This window comes from Melanostigma gelatinosum (assembly GCF_949748355.1).
Source record: "Melanostigma gelatinosum genome assembly, chromosome: 11".
NCBI lineage: Eukaryota > Metazoa > Chordata > Actinopteri > Perciformes > Zoarcidae > Melanostigma > Melanostigma gelatinosum.
The window spans coordinates 18,318,778-18,334,298 of record NC_136644.1 but is presented as its reverse complement, the minus strand read 5'-3'; the positions used below and the strand labels follow the sequence as shown (position 1 = coordinate 18,334,298).

Here is a 15,521-nt window from a genome sequence, read left to right as displayed (position 1 = left end):
GTATATGGACAGTTTGTAAGGCCATATTTCATGTTGTGTTTCCACAGTTTTACAAATTAAGAATAATTCTAACTAAAGCCCTGAAACTCTTCGACGGATGCCTGCGTCTTTATTGAAAGGATCTACTGTTAGCTATCTGCTAAGCTTGGTGGAGGCGCCATTTTGTTTCCGAGATTTTCAACACAAAAATCGACGATTTGATCCCCTCGAACAAAAATAACGGTGTTTTCATGTCCCTACACATGTGTTAACACATTCCACACCTATTTGGAAGAAGAAAGTCCAGTCTTAACATATAATTATTGTTTTACACCAGAAACTGTGAGTGGCCTCAAAATCTGAGTTTTTCGAATTGCTAGCTTAAATTCTGAACATTCTTTTGCTTAATATTCAACAATTTAACGTAATTAAATGCACGTTTTGTACTGAAATGGCCTTTTATGGAGTCAAGGAACATTAATATACACATTTGGCATGAAATAAAAAAACATTTAAAAAAATGTACCTGTAGGTCGGACGATGCACACTGGTCTGCACACCGGGGGTCCACTGGAAGCCATTGTATCCAACAGGTATTGCTTGCTGTAGGTATTCAAGTCAGTTCTCCAACAGGTTGTTTTCGAGGTGATCAGATCGCTGAGAGCTCAATCTTGTAGGTTTTGCAGGTAAACTTGTTAGGTTCAAGTGCAACTCAGAAAGTCCGTTTTTCGATGACGTCACTATTATGAGGCCACGCCCCCTCCACTAACGCAGGGTTGCGTGTGTGAGAGAGATTTTATTTTATTGTAAATTGTGTAAATGTAAATAGTTTGGACTGTGTGTGTTTACAATAGGTGTTTCCATAAATCCGTGATGTGTGTGATGATCTGTGATGATACACTTGCATCATCTTGACCCAGAGCATACATACAAGGTTCAACCAAGAATGAAACATGTCAGCATTTTCATTTGTGTTGTTGTTGATTTAGATTTAAAATAATGAATAGAAAGGCAGTAGACATGAGTAGACATGAACTACACTAAACTTGAATCACTGCATGCTTCCAACGACATCATGCAAAGATTGCACAATTCATGAAACCCAAATTTATTGCATTTAATTGAGTACCATGTGGGGCTTTTTATTTGTCACTGGGATGATACCGAGCAGCCCACGGTCTGTGATTTCATTGCTTTGTGAAGTATAAAATCACAATATTATTTTTGATTTGTTATTAATATTCACCTATATATACACATCTTGAGAAGATCACTTTGTGGTGCATTTTGCGACATATTTCTAAAAACAAGGGACACTAATCATGCATGTATGTCATCTGGACAACCTCCACATGATGGCAGTATTGTAACTTCATTCACTTTTTATTCACTGATATATTTTTGCCAACAGATGGCACCACACTGGACTGAGATTTCTATCCAGTACATATCATGCAAATTGAACACTGATTTGAAACAGCGTCTCCCCCCTGAACCAAATGTATTTACAAAACTCTGTTTAACTGATGTGGTGTTATATTATGAGTTCTGAAAATACTATAAGGTCACTAATGACTTGCTAATTGCAACAGCTGAGCACCACAGTCACATTTATATCATATTAATACAATCAGTGATAGCTGAATACTTGAAATGCTACACATAAAGTGAGCCTATATGTGATAATGATGAATGCTAAAACAGTGAACATATCTATTTAAAGGTTACATTTAAACATTCGCCGCCCATAAACTACTGGTCATACCAGACCAAGTAAGCCTGTTGCAGAAAACCCCTGAATGTATTGAATTAATGGTGTCTTTTATTGGTCAAGAATTTACTAATTTCTAAGGGATATGTTTTATTTCTTGATTCAAAAGCCTTGTAGTCTGGCATGAAAATAGTTTGGAATCTTGGCGACTCATGTGGGTCGGTTTCTTATGCTCCTGTATTGTTCTTCTTTATTCAGCAGTCTTCTGTTTTTAGACCTCACTAATCAAATTGTAAATACTCTTCAAAAAACATTGAGAAAAGAATCATCAGCATTAGTGACTTACGATTGTAAAACCAGTAATACATTCCAATGCAGAGGAACTGTTCTTAATGTATATATAGCTAGTATTTCTAAGGTTTCTCTGGAAACGGCCACAGTGAGATGATTGATATGCATTTATCCAACATTCCAGATGTACATAATTACCTGTTTCTGAAGTAACCTGTGGAAAATAAACTAATGCTCTTTAGCAAAAATCCTCCTGTCTTCATTTCATCCTCTGGGTTTCTCTTTTTTCAAACCAGTGCAGTTAATGAAGAACACAGTTCAGTCCAAAATGGACTGCCCAAGGTACAGGGCAACAGTATGTGTATTTAATGATTTGAATTTCAATCCAACAATTTAACCTCCCTAAAAAGCATTTGCCAGACTTAACACATGTGCCAGACTTAACACACTGCAGATATAAAGAAAACAAAAGCAGTTTCACTTACCAAATGCTGTTCTATTTAAATACAAAGTCCATCCTCCTCTTTGTTTACAAAGAGGTCAATAACTCGGATGTGCAGTACATCCGTGTGTTTCAGTTCCAGCAAGAGGTCCTTTTCAGTATTTCCCTATTCTTCTTAACTTTTTCATTGTGGAGCTCCGTTTCCCTGCGAACTTGTTCGTTGATCTGGAGATCCACTCGGGTCCTTCCAAACGTTTTTAAGAGCACCGTAGCTTGAAAGTGTCCCGCGTACTTTGGTGTCGTGTAGCGGCTTTGCTCAGGCAGCTTAATGTCCTTCTTGAGAAAGGCGTTCCCAGTAACTCCGCCACTAAATCAGCTTCTCGTCCTTCCGCCATTTGATGTTAAAAAAACAAAGCGAAGTAAAAAAAACTAAAAATGCCATCATTTCTTCCATATCTTTCCACTTGAACTCTGACTGCTAACAACCTCAGTTTTGCTAGCAAGCAATCACAGCACACTGCACCTAGCGGGAAAGCTACAGATGAACACTGAGCTGCACGTAATGCTGACGTCATTATAGGCCGCTAGCTGCCGCTGACAAGTCAAAGAATACGCCCAACATGTTAAACTAAAGATCTGATTGGTTGAACACGATGACAATCAACAATATCGTCCCCATGTACTTTAATCTGCACTGGCTGCAGAGCCGAGTCTGCAGGCCTCTGGCTCTGTTCTTACATAGACACACAGAGGTGAGATCTGAGAGCAACTGAGAGCAACTGAGAGCAACTGAGAGCAACTGAGAGCAACTGAGAGCAACTGAGAGCAACTGAGAGCAACTGAGAGCAACTGAGAGCAACTGAGGAAGACAGTAGCTGTGCAATGAGAAAATAAGATAATGGGAAAAATAATTTTATAAATTATAATACATGTAGTGCATTTCAGAAAAATTATAAAATTATAAAATAAATTATAATTCTTTAAAAATATATATATATAAATAGCTTTGTGATTCTGCTTAGGCCAGCAGAGAAGGCCTTGCAGGCCCTGATGGCCCGCCACTGGTAGAAACTGTTTCTTGTAAACAGCATTCAGAGTGGAGTCGACTCCCATTGATACCTCATCAAAGAGAAAATACATTATTTTAATAATGTGAGATAATTCTATTTAACAATAGTCTGGGTTAGAAATTTAGCCCCTCGTAATTTCTTCGGCTGCTCTAACCCTAATCTCATTCATGATCTGAATCAGACTTCATGACATATGTAATGCCTGTATTTATACGTTTGATTAGTCGCTGTTGCAGTGTGGCGAACACGTAACCTCTGTCTTGTTGATCTTTGACTGACGGGCGTGAGAGCCAATCGCATTCTCCGGTTGTCACTTTCAGCCAATGAGATTTAAAAAGGGGAGGGGCTATATATCCCGGCTCATCAGTGTTGCTTTGACGAAGCGATTCATTTTTCTGCGGTGCCAGTTGTAGCGGAGTCAAACCAGGGACCATGTCAAACACGACAGAAGACAGATGTAAAGGTAACACATTTACACGAACGTTTGTTATTAACAGTCGACATCATTTGTAGACATTTTAAAACTTAGAAAAGTAAATACAACGACTTTTCTTGTTCGATGTAAAAGGCTCAGTATCATGATTGAAGCGCGCTTTACTACTTCCTATGTTCCATCATAAGAGTTGTCACGCCTTTACTGCCTGTCACAATGTTAGTACAACAGGTTTTTATTTTAGGAAAACATTCTGAATGTCGGGACTTAATTGCTCTTTCTCTCGCCTTCCCAGGAAGTGCTGCTAAACACAGAGCAGCAGCACCAGACAGGGCGGGTGAGCGTTTCACACACTTCTACTGTTTGTTTTTGTCAAGTTTGTGTACTATTAGAAGTTTCTTGTGAATTTTCTTTGCTCTTTCCGAAGCAAAAGTGAAACAAACGAGGTTTTATTACCAGTGAGGCTGAAGTGCAGTTAACTTAATAAGGGTGAGATTAATCATGAACTCAAACTGCCTCGATTACTACATATCACGTTGACAGGATATCATTGCCCCATATATCCTGATATCCTTTGTCATTTAGAAACTGATCTGTTGGTTTTTTGGGAAAGTACAATTGTCCACCCAACCTATTTGTCAATGAGGGTACACTAAATATTACAAACACTGCTCCGTGTGTACAGCATCCGAAATGGCCATTAAGTCAAATCTGTGTTATACCCTTTATGAAGGTAGGATTTTATTGCAACACTGTTGTATTAGACAGCAGATGACACAGTAGATAGTCACATACCTTCCAAGTGCTGCCTTTAGCGCACACAGTGTGACCCACATATCTGCAGGGTGGGGTATGGAGGTGTCACTTTTGGCCTCTGTTCTTTTAGCAGCCTTTGCCATCTTGCTTCACCGGCCACCCAGCTATTGAGGGCCACGAGGACTCTTAAGCTGATGAAACAATGGCTGCTTGACCCCCATACCGCCAGCAGTGGAGCAATGCATGCACCTTTAGTTGTGCTGCTGAACAAAGAAGCCTGAAAAGCAGCAAAGTATTTGTGTTGTCTAAAAAAAAAAGCTGCAAAGCCAGACTTTTCAGTGCAACATTGTTGCAACATCTACATTGTTATGAGGGTATTCATGTATGTGTTGTGTTTTATAGCAAGCACGGAGAACGTAACCGAGACTGATGCCTTCATCAGAAGGTAAACTGTTTCTTCCTGTTAGTTACTATGTCTCTTGTTTGCACTATACTATATGCTGCTAAAATTGACACCAGTATGCACCTAATGTTGTCTTTGTTTCTGGGCTCTTTGTCATTGTGAAACAGCTCTTTAGCTCTGGACCCTGCAGAGGAGTACAAGATGGACAACCACAAACGAGGCCTCGCGCTCGTCTTTAACCAGGAGCGCTTCTTCTGGCGCCTTGGGTTAAGTGACAGGCACGGAACGCCGACTGCTACAACTTGGAGAAAAGGTATCGCTACGCAGACATGTTGGATACTGTGTGCTTAAGAACTTGTCTGTACTTGTTGAGCGACTGTAAGACTTTCCTTCACCTCTCTTTTTAGACTGAAGGACCTGAACTTTGAAGTGAGGGCTTATGATAACTTCAAACAGGTGGAAGTTTTAGATAAAATCAGTGAAGGTAAGCACATACCTGCTTCCTTGTCCTTTTTTAATATGCAAACTTAAGATCCAACATGTGGTATCCTGTTGCGTTTTACTTGTTCGGTAGCGAGTTTAACAAACACCTGATGTCCCGCCAGCCGCCGAGGAAAACCATTCAGACGCCGACTGCTTTCTGCTGGTCTTCCTGAGCCACGGAGAGAACGATCACGTGTACACCTACGACGGCAAGATCAGCATTCAGCACATCACGTCCCTGTTCAAAGGAGACAAGTGCAAGAGCCTCGTAGGAAAGCCAAAGATCTTTGTACTACAGGTACGTACACGTGAAACCCAGTCGAATCCGGCAGAATGTGGCGTAAAAAAAACGCCTGTTTTAGTTTCTGAGATTCTGTGAAGGTGACTGTGTATGTCATTAGGCGTGCCGCGGAGACAAGCACGATGATCCAGTGACTGCCTGTGATGCCGTGGACAAAGGGATGATGAATGAAGTGGTGGTGGACGCCAGCGCTGTGCACACCCTCCCTGCTGGGGCTGACTTCATCATGTGCTACTCTGTGGCTGAAGGTGAGCCCGTGGGAACGTCTAGAACTCCTGATCGGCTCTTTGGCAGCACGATGGGATGATCCACACCTGGTTTCATTGTTTTTTGAGGGTGTTAAACAGTGAATTATTTCAGACATCTATACAGGGTCCTGAGAGCTCAGGGCACTTTGCAAATCCTAATCTTTTTTTACAACACAAGTGCAGCATTCAGGGAATGAAATGCTGCAAATGGATAAAAACACAACCAAGAACAGAAATGTGCTGCAAGTAGCAAAGACGAACAACACAAAGTGTTTCTAAGGGACACTGAAAAAGCTGCGACACGGTTGTTGCTTCCATGGTTTGTGACTCATGAAGTTAAGAAAAAAGGGCTGAAATATAGTTATCACTGTTTTTGAACTTTTTGAATTATTAAGATTTTTGCACGTTTTTTTAATTTTTTTAAATTGGATATCTATTTTCAGCAATTTTCTCACAATTAATTTCAGCTTTCAGCATTCTAATGCATTTTCAGCAGGAAATGCATTTTCTAGTTGTATTATCTGGTTCTAGTGATACTCTGGAAGTGTATGTCCAGGAGACTATTTGCGCAATTCTAAAATGTCTTTGTAACGTCTCTGTGTGTGTTTACGGTTTTCCTGCAGACGTCCAGCAGCTGTTGTTAGTTAAAGAAGAGGTTCCCTCTGAGCAGCAGGACTGGAGCTCCAGTCTGGACCAGGAGGACCCAGAGCCCTCACACATTAAAGAACAGGAGGACCCAGAGCCCTCACACATTAAAGAAGAACAGGAGGAACTCTGCACCAGTCAGGAAGGAGAGCAGCTTCAAGGTCTGGAGGAGGCTGATGTCAAGTTCTCATTCACTCCTGTGAACAGTGAAGAAGAGGAAGCTCAGTCCTCACAGCTTCATCAAAGACAAACTAAACAGATGGGAACAGAAGCTGATGGAGAAGACTGTGGAGGACCAGAACCAGACAGGAACTTGGATCCAGATAGACATCCAGAACCAGGTACTGATGAGAAGACTGGAGACTCTTCTGACACTGATGAGGGTGGTGATGGGAAGAAGACCAGAGAACCTCAGTCAGGTTTAAACTATGTGAAACCTGATGAAGTCCATGTCAGTGATTCAAGATGTAGTGCTGGTGAAAAACATTTTAGATGCTCAGAGTGTGAGAAAACATTTGGCAGGAGTCAACATCTGAAGCTGCACATGAGAACCCACACAGGAGAAAAGCCTTTCAGCTGCTCAGTCTGTAAGAAATCTTTTAACCGGCGTTCAACTTTACAGAACCACATGAGAACCCACACAGGAGAAAAGCCTTTCAGCTGCTCAGTCTGTAAGAAATCTTTTAACCAGCGTTCAAATTTACAGAAGCACATGATAACCCACACAGGAGAAAAGCCTTTCAGCTGCTCAGTCTGTAAGAAATCTTTTCACAGGCGTGCAACATTACAGAACCACATGAGAACCCACACAGGAGAAAAACCTTTCAGCTGCTCAGTCTGTAAGAAATATTTTAACGTGCGTTCAAATTTACAGAGACACATGAGAACCCACACAGGAGAAAAACCTTTCAGCTGCTCAGCCTGTAAGAAATCTTTTCACAGGCGTGCAACTTTACAGAACCACATGATAACCCACACAGGAGAAAAACCTTTCAGCTGTTCAGTCTGTAAGAAATCGTTTAACCGGCGTTCAACTTTACAGATGCACATGAGAACCCACACAGGAGAAAAACCTTTCAGCTGCTCAGTCTGCAAGAAATCTTTTAGCCACAGTTCAGCTTTACACATGAAAACCCACACAGGAAACAATCCCCTTTAGCTGTTCTGGTTGCAGTAAAGTTTCCGTTTGTGATAAAAGCTTTCAGCACGAGTCACCTCTGAAGTTACACATGATTAACCGCGGTTCAACTACACTGATTTCAATACAAAAAGTTATTCACTGAATGAGCGCCAACTGTACAGTTTGAAATAGTTTTGATCAGTGGCGGCTGGTGGAACATTTTCTAGGTAGGGCCATCCTATCAATTTCAGCAAACATCCCAGTATGATTTAATGCAAAAAAAAAATGTAAGTATCAAACACGCATTATTACTGATGTTAAATTAAGCTTTGATGAGTTTTCACTGTTAATTTAACATCTCTATTACATGCTGATGCCTCCATGACCAAGTTAAGCAGATGAGACTGAGGACAACTATGTAGAAGAAAAGATGTTCACTTTGTCTAATATGTAGCTTGACAGAGTTCGCCATGTGTGTCCTGGTGTTCTCATGTTTCCTTACCTCCTCATCCCTCACTCCCGTAACTGTCCGTGCTGGATCCGTCCCCGTTGTTTTAAAAAGCTAAATAAATGATTAGCATGACGTCATCCAGCTAGCCAAACCTGTCTGGTGTACAGCTAGTACAGAAGCTTCGCATACTGCTTCCCTTTCCCGCGAGCCTGCTGTCTGATTGTGAGGTCAGGCTGATCTGATATCAGCTCTTTGGCTGCAGAATCTCCGCCAAAGTTCTCCTCTCAAACGGGTCTTGGAGGAGGAGTGCTCGTGGCGCAGGCACCTGTAGAGACTTCTCCTGACGAGAACACGCAGCTATGGGCCTGATCGTTCTGGCCCACAGCTGAATCTATTTGAGGGCGCTGATTGGCTAAATTGTATGTCACTCATTTATATCTTGAATCAGCAATTGGCTAAACTGCTTCATAGACCCGTCTCTTTTGGGCCAAAACGATCAGGCCCCCCAAGCTGCGCGTTCTCAGAGTGTCGTGCACACAGACAGAGAGCACGAGCACATGGGGAGAGGACGAGCAGATAAAGCATATATTTTGCGCAGATATCATATTTTACACATTACTGGGTACATTCCATAGTTCAAAAACACAAATATTGACAATTTGTACAATTTATTATTATTATTATTTTTTTTTCCTTTTTTGTGTGGCTTATGGTGGGGCCATGCCCCATGGCCCTCTATTGACCAGCCGCCACTGGTTTTGATGATTACATTGATGATTGATTTGATGGTAATGTAAGTTTAAGACAATGGTTTACCTGCATCTGTGCACAGTATATTGTATTCAAATGATTTCATCAATAAAAAGTAAAAGGTTTGTGTATTTCACTGGTTCATACCGTTTTACATAGCACACTTTGTTCGTCAGGATTAAATCCATCAGTGACTGGAGTGTGACTCAATAGTTCTTTATCTTACTTGGCAGTTTGCACGCTTTGCTGCTGCCATTACTGGTATAAAATTGTCATCTTGTCTGACACAAACTCATAAACAGGTCCTGAGATAAAGCAATCTACACATTCTTTGGAGTCACAAACCAACAACAGCCATATCTCGATCTATAGTTCCTTCCAGTTGATCAACAGGCCGACACATTCCTGAATGTGTTCACAACTTGTCGATACTTTTTTAGATTGCCGGTGGCTGTTCTTGATCGTACCATCATCTTACCCTAATCATTGTGCTCCCCAGGCCTCTTGTTCATGTGTATGAGCACTTTTACCAGCTCAACTTTAGGTAACCATGAAACAGGCCCCACCTTTGACTTTATCACACAGCGCCAACACAATATATCAGGATTGGTGCGGCAGCAAAGGGGTTGGACCTGATCACTCCCGGCCCTCATACATTGCGTTGATTGTGACGATGATCCAGCGGGGGTTAATCACTATCCTTCTCATGCTGGGGCCGTGGCAACCGAAGTGAGTCCATAGTAACGGACCCCGGAAGCAACAGCAATAACTAGCTGTACTACTTCGTCAGTAAGAGCTTTAACACAATTCCTTTATGTCATAAAGTTAATCGTTACTACAAAAAAAGATTAAGGCATATGTAACCGCAAATCCTCGCCTTTAAAAAAAAAATGGGGGACAAAAAGCAACAAACTCGTCCCAAACGTATTTTTATCAACGACGTCGACAGATATTCCTCCAAACACATCGCTAAGGTAACGTTCGCTAAGCTAATTAGTTGCGACCCGCTAACGTAATATAAGATGGCTTGTCGTCCACACGTTTTACAGTGTTCATTCTGACCGTCTTAACAGTTTTTATCGACATCGCGCGTGGCCGAGGAGGAGGAGGAGGAGGAGGAGGAGGAAGAAGAAGAAGCCTCCCCTCGAAGGGAACCTGCTTTTCAAATAGTGGGAACTGTGTCTCCTTCCACCAAAGATGGGAAAGACAACTTTCTGCTTGAGCAGTATCCGGTGAGTCAGGAGTTAAATGACGAGTAACGTTGTCATGCTTCAGTTCGTCTACGCGGACATTTGATGCATTGTTTCTGGGCTTTACTTTCAAATGCAACAGGTAAAGTGGGGGAAAGTAACGAAGTACATCTACTCAAGCGTTATACTTAGGCTACGATGTTGAGGTACCGTACTTGCACATTACATGACACAGCTTTTTAAATTACAAATCATAGCCTACAATAGGATTCATTGCTATAGATTGAACTACTATTACTACTACTACTACTACTACCATAGTTAAAATTGGCTCCTTATATACACCAATGAAAAGCTGCTTTTAAAATGCATCATCAATAATCATATAAGATTCTGTTATTGAGTCGTTCCGCATAAAGAGTACTTTTATGTTTTAACTGCCTCATTTTAAACGATTTATGTTTTAACATATTAATGCCAAGTATGTTTTTCTGATAATACTTTAAATGCAGGGCTTTTACTTAATTGAGTATTTTGTATTGCTTTTACTTGCCATAACAAGTAACTAAAATACCTATTTGTAAATTATGAGTACAGACAATGTGTAATTGTATATCTAATGTCTTTTGGCAGTCACCAACTCGAGACGAGCTTCTTGAGCGCCTGCTGGAGTGTGACGTAGTGGTGTACAACATCTCAGAAAGTGCTACACAACAGCAGATTGAAGAAGCCACATGGGCAATCACCGGTAAGGGAGTAAGTATAGGCTTATTATGCAGTGGACTGGCTTTGCTGTTTCCTTTGTCATGCTGTTTTCTGTCTTCTACAACAGCCCTTAATGCCGAGATGGAGAACTTCAAGTCTCGAAAAATGTTCATCTTAGTCTCAAGTGTGATGACCTGGGCCATGACCAAGCCACCGAATCTGGTGAGCCTGGAGGAAAATCTTTGCCAACACGTCCTGTGAATAAAACACGACCATTTATGTTATAATTTGTCTCTTCAGGAAGAAACAGATGTTCTGCTATCAGAGGAAGAGTTCAGAAGAAGAAGGCCACATCCCAATTTCAGAAAACACAATAATGTGGAGAATCTTGTGCTGAAACTGCGTAGAGGTGTATGTACACTTTAGGGATGAAAAGTTCCACATACTCAACAAATATGCCAGCAGCATTTTACTCCATGCAATTTATTAAGCAAGGCCTTTAACATGAACATGTTGTATGCATGTAAACGTCACAGATTCTGTGTGATTTTCCAATCTTACAGAAAAAGTTCAAGCTCACTGGATATGTTGTAGCTTGTGGTCTTCAGTATGGAAAAGGAGAGAACCTCTTTCACTACTTCTTCAAGGTAGATATGAATGTGGACTGTAATAACTCAGTATGGTGTATGGATGTGTATATTTACTAATACCTTCATTTGCAATATCATGTTCTGTAAAAAATAATGTTTTTGTGTTTTGAACAGGTGTCCTGGTTGATGCAGTTTCCAAAAGTTCCTCTCTTTGGACAGGGCACGAATCACATCCCCATGATTCACGTGAATGATCTTGGAGGGTGATTTAAATTTCTGTACTCCTACATATATATATATATATATATATATATATATATATATATATGCTGTATATATATATTTTGGGGATAATTACTGAAGGGCTGAATTGTCTTTCCTTTTCAGAGTGATCCAAAACATCGTTGAACTCAAGCCAAAGTCAAAGTACATTCTTGCTGTCGATGACTCCAAGAACACTTTAGAGGATATTGTAAAGGTAACTTTATTGAAAACATGAATGCAGCAGTACATTGAAGAAAATTAAGATGTTGTGAAACACTACTGTAGGTCGACCTGGTCACCCACTACTGATTAGAATCCAGCTGGGGACTATTGTGAGCTTTCTACTGTGAACAAAAGGAAAATGACAAAAAGAAAGTTCCAAAAATGCTTCGAAACTAATCTTATTCTCTGACTCTTAACCCTTCAGAGGATAAGCGTCACACTTGGGTCCGGAAAAATGAACAAGGTACCTGAGCAGGATGCCATCGCCACGAAGGCTTTTACGGTACAGTGTGAAATGTTTATTCTTATTTAAAATAAATAAGAATCTAGTCTGGATTATCTCTTAATGTGCAGATTCAAGTCTTTCTACATTTGTGAATTAATTTTCGTACCCTTGATTTATTCCAGCCAGATGAATTGGATTACCTTAACATCGACCTCCGCCTGGATGCTTTTATTATAAAAGACTCCTTCAGGCTCCGCTGGACGTCTGAAGCTGGGATGGTTGAAAACATGGCGAGCATTGCTGAGGAGTACAAAGACACCAGGCAGCTTCTTGTGAGTGTTATGTACAGATAGCAGGAAAGATTAAAATATATTTAAACCATTTCTGTTGCTCAGATCTACAGTATGGCCAGATTCAATGTGTCAGTAAAGTAATCCACAACATTACAAACACATTGATGGGGTATTTGGGGCGTAAAAGCTGCCATGATTTCCCTTTTTCCCCGTTTATTTTTCACAGCCAATCAGAATTTTCCTGGTTGGACCTCCAGCTGTGGGTAAAACCACCATTGCAGAGAAGCTCTGCAGTCATTACCAAATACACCACATCAACATCAAAGAGGTCATTGAGGAAAAGATCGCACAGCTGGTCAGTGGGATAAAAGCATTTGCCTCCCAGACAGACTAACTCAACTAAAGGAAATATACTGCCCTCTTGTGGAAGGCCTTCGTTGCAATTTAAGACTCAATACAGACTCATTTTTCGTGTTTCTTGTTCTCTGCTGCAGAAGAAGATAGTGAATGAAGCTGACCCTGACATTGACAGTGAAGAGGCAGCGACTGCTGCACAGAAACAACTGGAACAATTTAACAATAGCATGGAAATGAATGCAGGTTAGTCAGAGAACCACAGACCAAACTAAGAGCGACATGGTTTGGTTTGTTGCTATGAAACGTTGTGGTTTGGATGTTTGACGACAGCAGCTCTTGGATTCATTCAAACTTGTACGCTAAAACTGTTGATCACAATGTTATAAGATATTAAAAGTGAGAAAGAGACTTGTATCCAGGAAGAGGTTCTAACAACTGTGTTGGTCCGGTAGGTCGACTGGCTGACCATCTGGTTTTTGACATTTTGAGAGAAAAGCTGAATTCAAAGCCATGCAGGAACCAAGGATTTGTTCTCGATGGCTTCCCGAAGTCTTACGAGCAGGCAAAGCTGATTTTCTCTGGTATGTTTCATCCATTCATTTAATTCCGATGTGATGTTTATTAATATTAAAAACACTAATGCAGATGTGGTGTTTTTATCATGCAGATGAGGAAACAGAGAACCAGGATGTGACGCCCAAAAAACCCGTGTACAACGAGCAGATCACTCCAGGTTGTTGATGTACTTGTTACTTTAATTAACCACAAATCAAACCATTCAGCTCTTGCGGAATAGCAGGCAATCCCCCAAACTCTCTTCTCTAATATGACCAAGCATTCTTATTCTACTTGCTTCATGTTTTGCAGAGCACATTTTTGTCCTCAACGCGACAGATGATTTCCTGACAAACAGAGCTCAGAGACTTCCACAGAGCGTTGCAGAGAAAATGCGTTCCACTCAGGAGGAATTTGTCCCTCGCCTGACGAGATACAGACAACTCAGTACGGCGGAGCAAACCCTGCTGGACTACTTTGATGAGCTTGAGGTTCTCCTGGAACATATTGGTACTCTCCTCTAACGACACGTATTTCATATTAGACCATCAAGAGAATATTTACCTGAGATGTGGAGAATTAAATCATAGAAAATGTGAGTTTTGATCGTTGGAAGCCGGTTTTCATGCCGTTCTGTCTGTCTGTGTTTAACAGCGCTTTGTGTCACGTTTTAATACGGGGCAAGTGAAAAAAGTGACAATGTCTAAGATTCAGGAGGAATAGTTCAACCTTTAGGGAAATATACTTATTCGCTTTGTTGTAGAGAAGATTTTCTTTTTCTTTTGTTGCCAGGCTAGCTGTTTCCCCCTGCTTCCAGTCTTTATGCTTAGCTAAGCTAACCAGCTGCTGGCTCCACCATACTGACATGCGAGTCATATCGATCTCCTCATCTAACTCTTGTTAAGAAACCGAGTAAACAAACTGTTTCTTCAATGACGAGGATCGACATGCTGGATGTCATGTTTCCTTTAGTCATGTTTCTTACCAGTAAGTGTGTCTTGTCCCTCCTCCAGAGGTCACCACAGGTGATTCAGAGTACACAGATGTTATGAAGAAGATCACAGAGATGGTGGGGATTCCCAAAAACTGCGGGCTGAGTCCAGAGGAGCAGGAGGAGGAGGACAGGAAGAAAGATGAAGAGAGGAAGCAGAAACTGGCTGCAGACGCTGCTGAGAAGAAACGTAGGAATGAAGCTGCACTGGCTGAGATGGCTGCTCGCTATGAGGAGTGGGTGAGTGTTGTGTAATGCATTCATAGATGGTGGAGATGGATTACCATGCCGCATCGGGTTTATGTACTTCGCTGGAACACAATGACTTGTAAATACGATTAGCCAATTCAAATATTTCATCATTCCTTAGCAGAGGGATTTGTCCGAAGTGGAGCGACAGGAGTACGAGCTGCTGGAAGCTCACTCTCTTCCTCTGAGGAACTATCTGATGAAGCACGTGATGCCCTCGCTCACTGAAGCCATGTTGGATTGCTGCAAGATCAAACCAGAGGACCCCGTAGACTTTCTGGTATTTACACAGTAGAGGTTCTCATGTTGAGGCATATATGGGGCCTTCTGTTAAATACTGTGTGAGTGAATTGGTGCAGCAGCTGATATGTCATGTTTTGTTTTTGCAGGCTGAACATCTGCTGAGGAACAACCAACAACAGTAACAATGAATCTAATGAGGAAATGAGCCCATACCTGTTATTTATTTGAGCCTTTGTTTTTCCTCCAGTCACATAATGAAAGATGATTGTAACATGAAAAGATTGAAGGAATTTCATGAGAAGGTTGTCCCTGTAGATGTGACGTCACAGATTCTATTCATAAGACTTGTGCCTTTTGTTGTCATTTATTAGTTTACCTGAAGCAAAGAGGGCAAACACTGAGCAGGCATAGATAATACTTTATTTAAGTCCCTGGTCAATGCTACTCTCAGTGAGTAGGTCTCTTTATAAAAGATGTACCAACGAATGAGTTTAGTAATGGATACTAAACTATTTAATACTCCTTGTTAGATAATTCATAAGCCATTAATAAG

General features: G+C 41.1%; 1 protein-coding gene and 1 pseudogene across 2 annotated transcripts; both read left to right on the top strand.

The window, feature by feature from the left end:
* Positions 1 to 3,903: 3,903 nt before the first annotated feature.
* LOC306784438 lies at positions 3,904 to 9,155 on the top strand (annotated as a pseudogene). The gene is made up of 8 exons (XR_013773170.1): positions 3,904 to 3,956; positions 4,222 to 4,263; positions 5,085 to 5,127; positions 5,253 to 5,398; positions 5,493 to 5,569; positions 5,691 to 5,866; positions 5,970 to 6,117; positions 6,741 to 9,155. The product of XR_013773170.1 is annotated as an uncharacterized misc_RNA (transcript).
* Positions 9,156 to 9,973: 818 nt separating this feature from the next.
* LOC306785033 (adenylate kinase 7-like) lies at positions 9,974 to 15,150 on the top strand (the record flags this gene model as incomplete). The annotated part of the gene is made up of 18 exons (XM_079279260.1): positions 9,974 to 10,057; positions 10,157 to 10,315; positions 10,907 to 11,021; positions 11,106 to 11,200; positions 11,279 to 11,389; positions 11,542 to 11,625; positions 11,743 to 11,831; positions 11,956 to 12,046; positions 12,260 to 12,337; positions 12,463 to 12,612; positions 12,800 to 12,928; positions 13,068 to 13,173; positions 13,383 to 13,511; positions 13,598 to 13,663; positions 13,798 to 13,995; positions 14,499 to 14,716; positions 14,847 to 15,005; positions 15,115 to 15,150. The coding sequence occupies 18 exons, from the start codon at positions 9,974 to 9,976 to the stop codon at positions 15,148 to 15,150; spliced, it is 2,097 nt and encodes a 698-aa protein (XP_079135386.1).
* Positions 15,151 to 15,521: the final 371 nt, after the last annotated feature.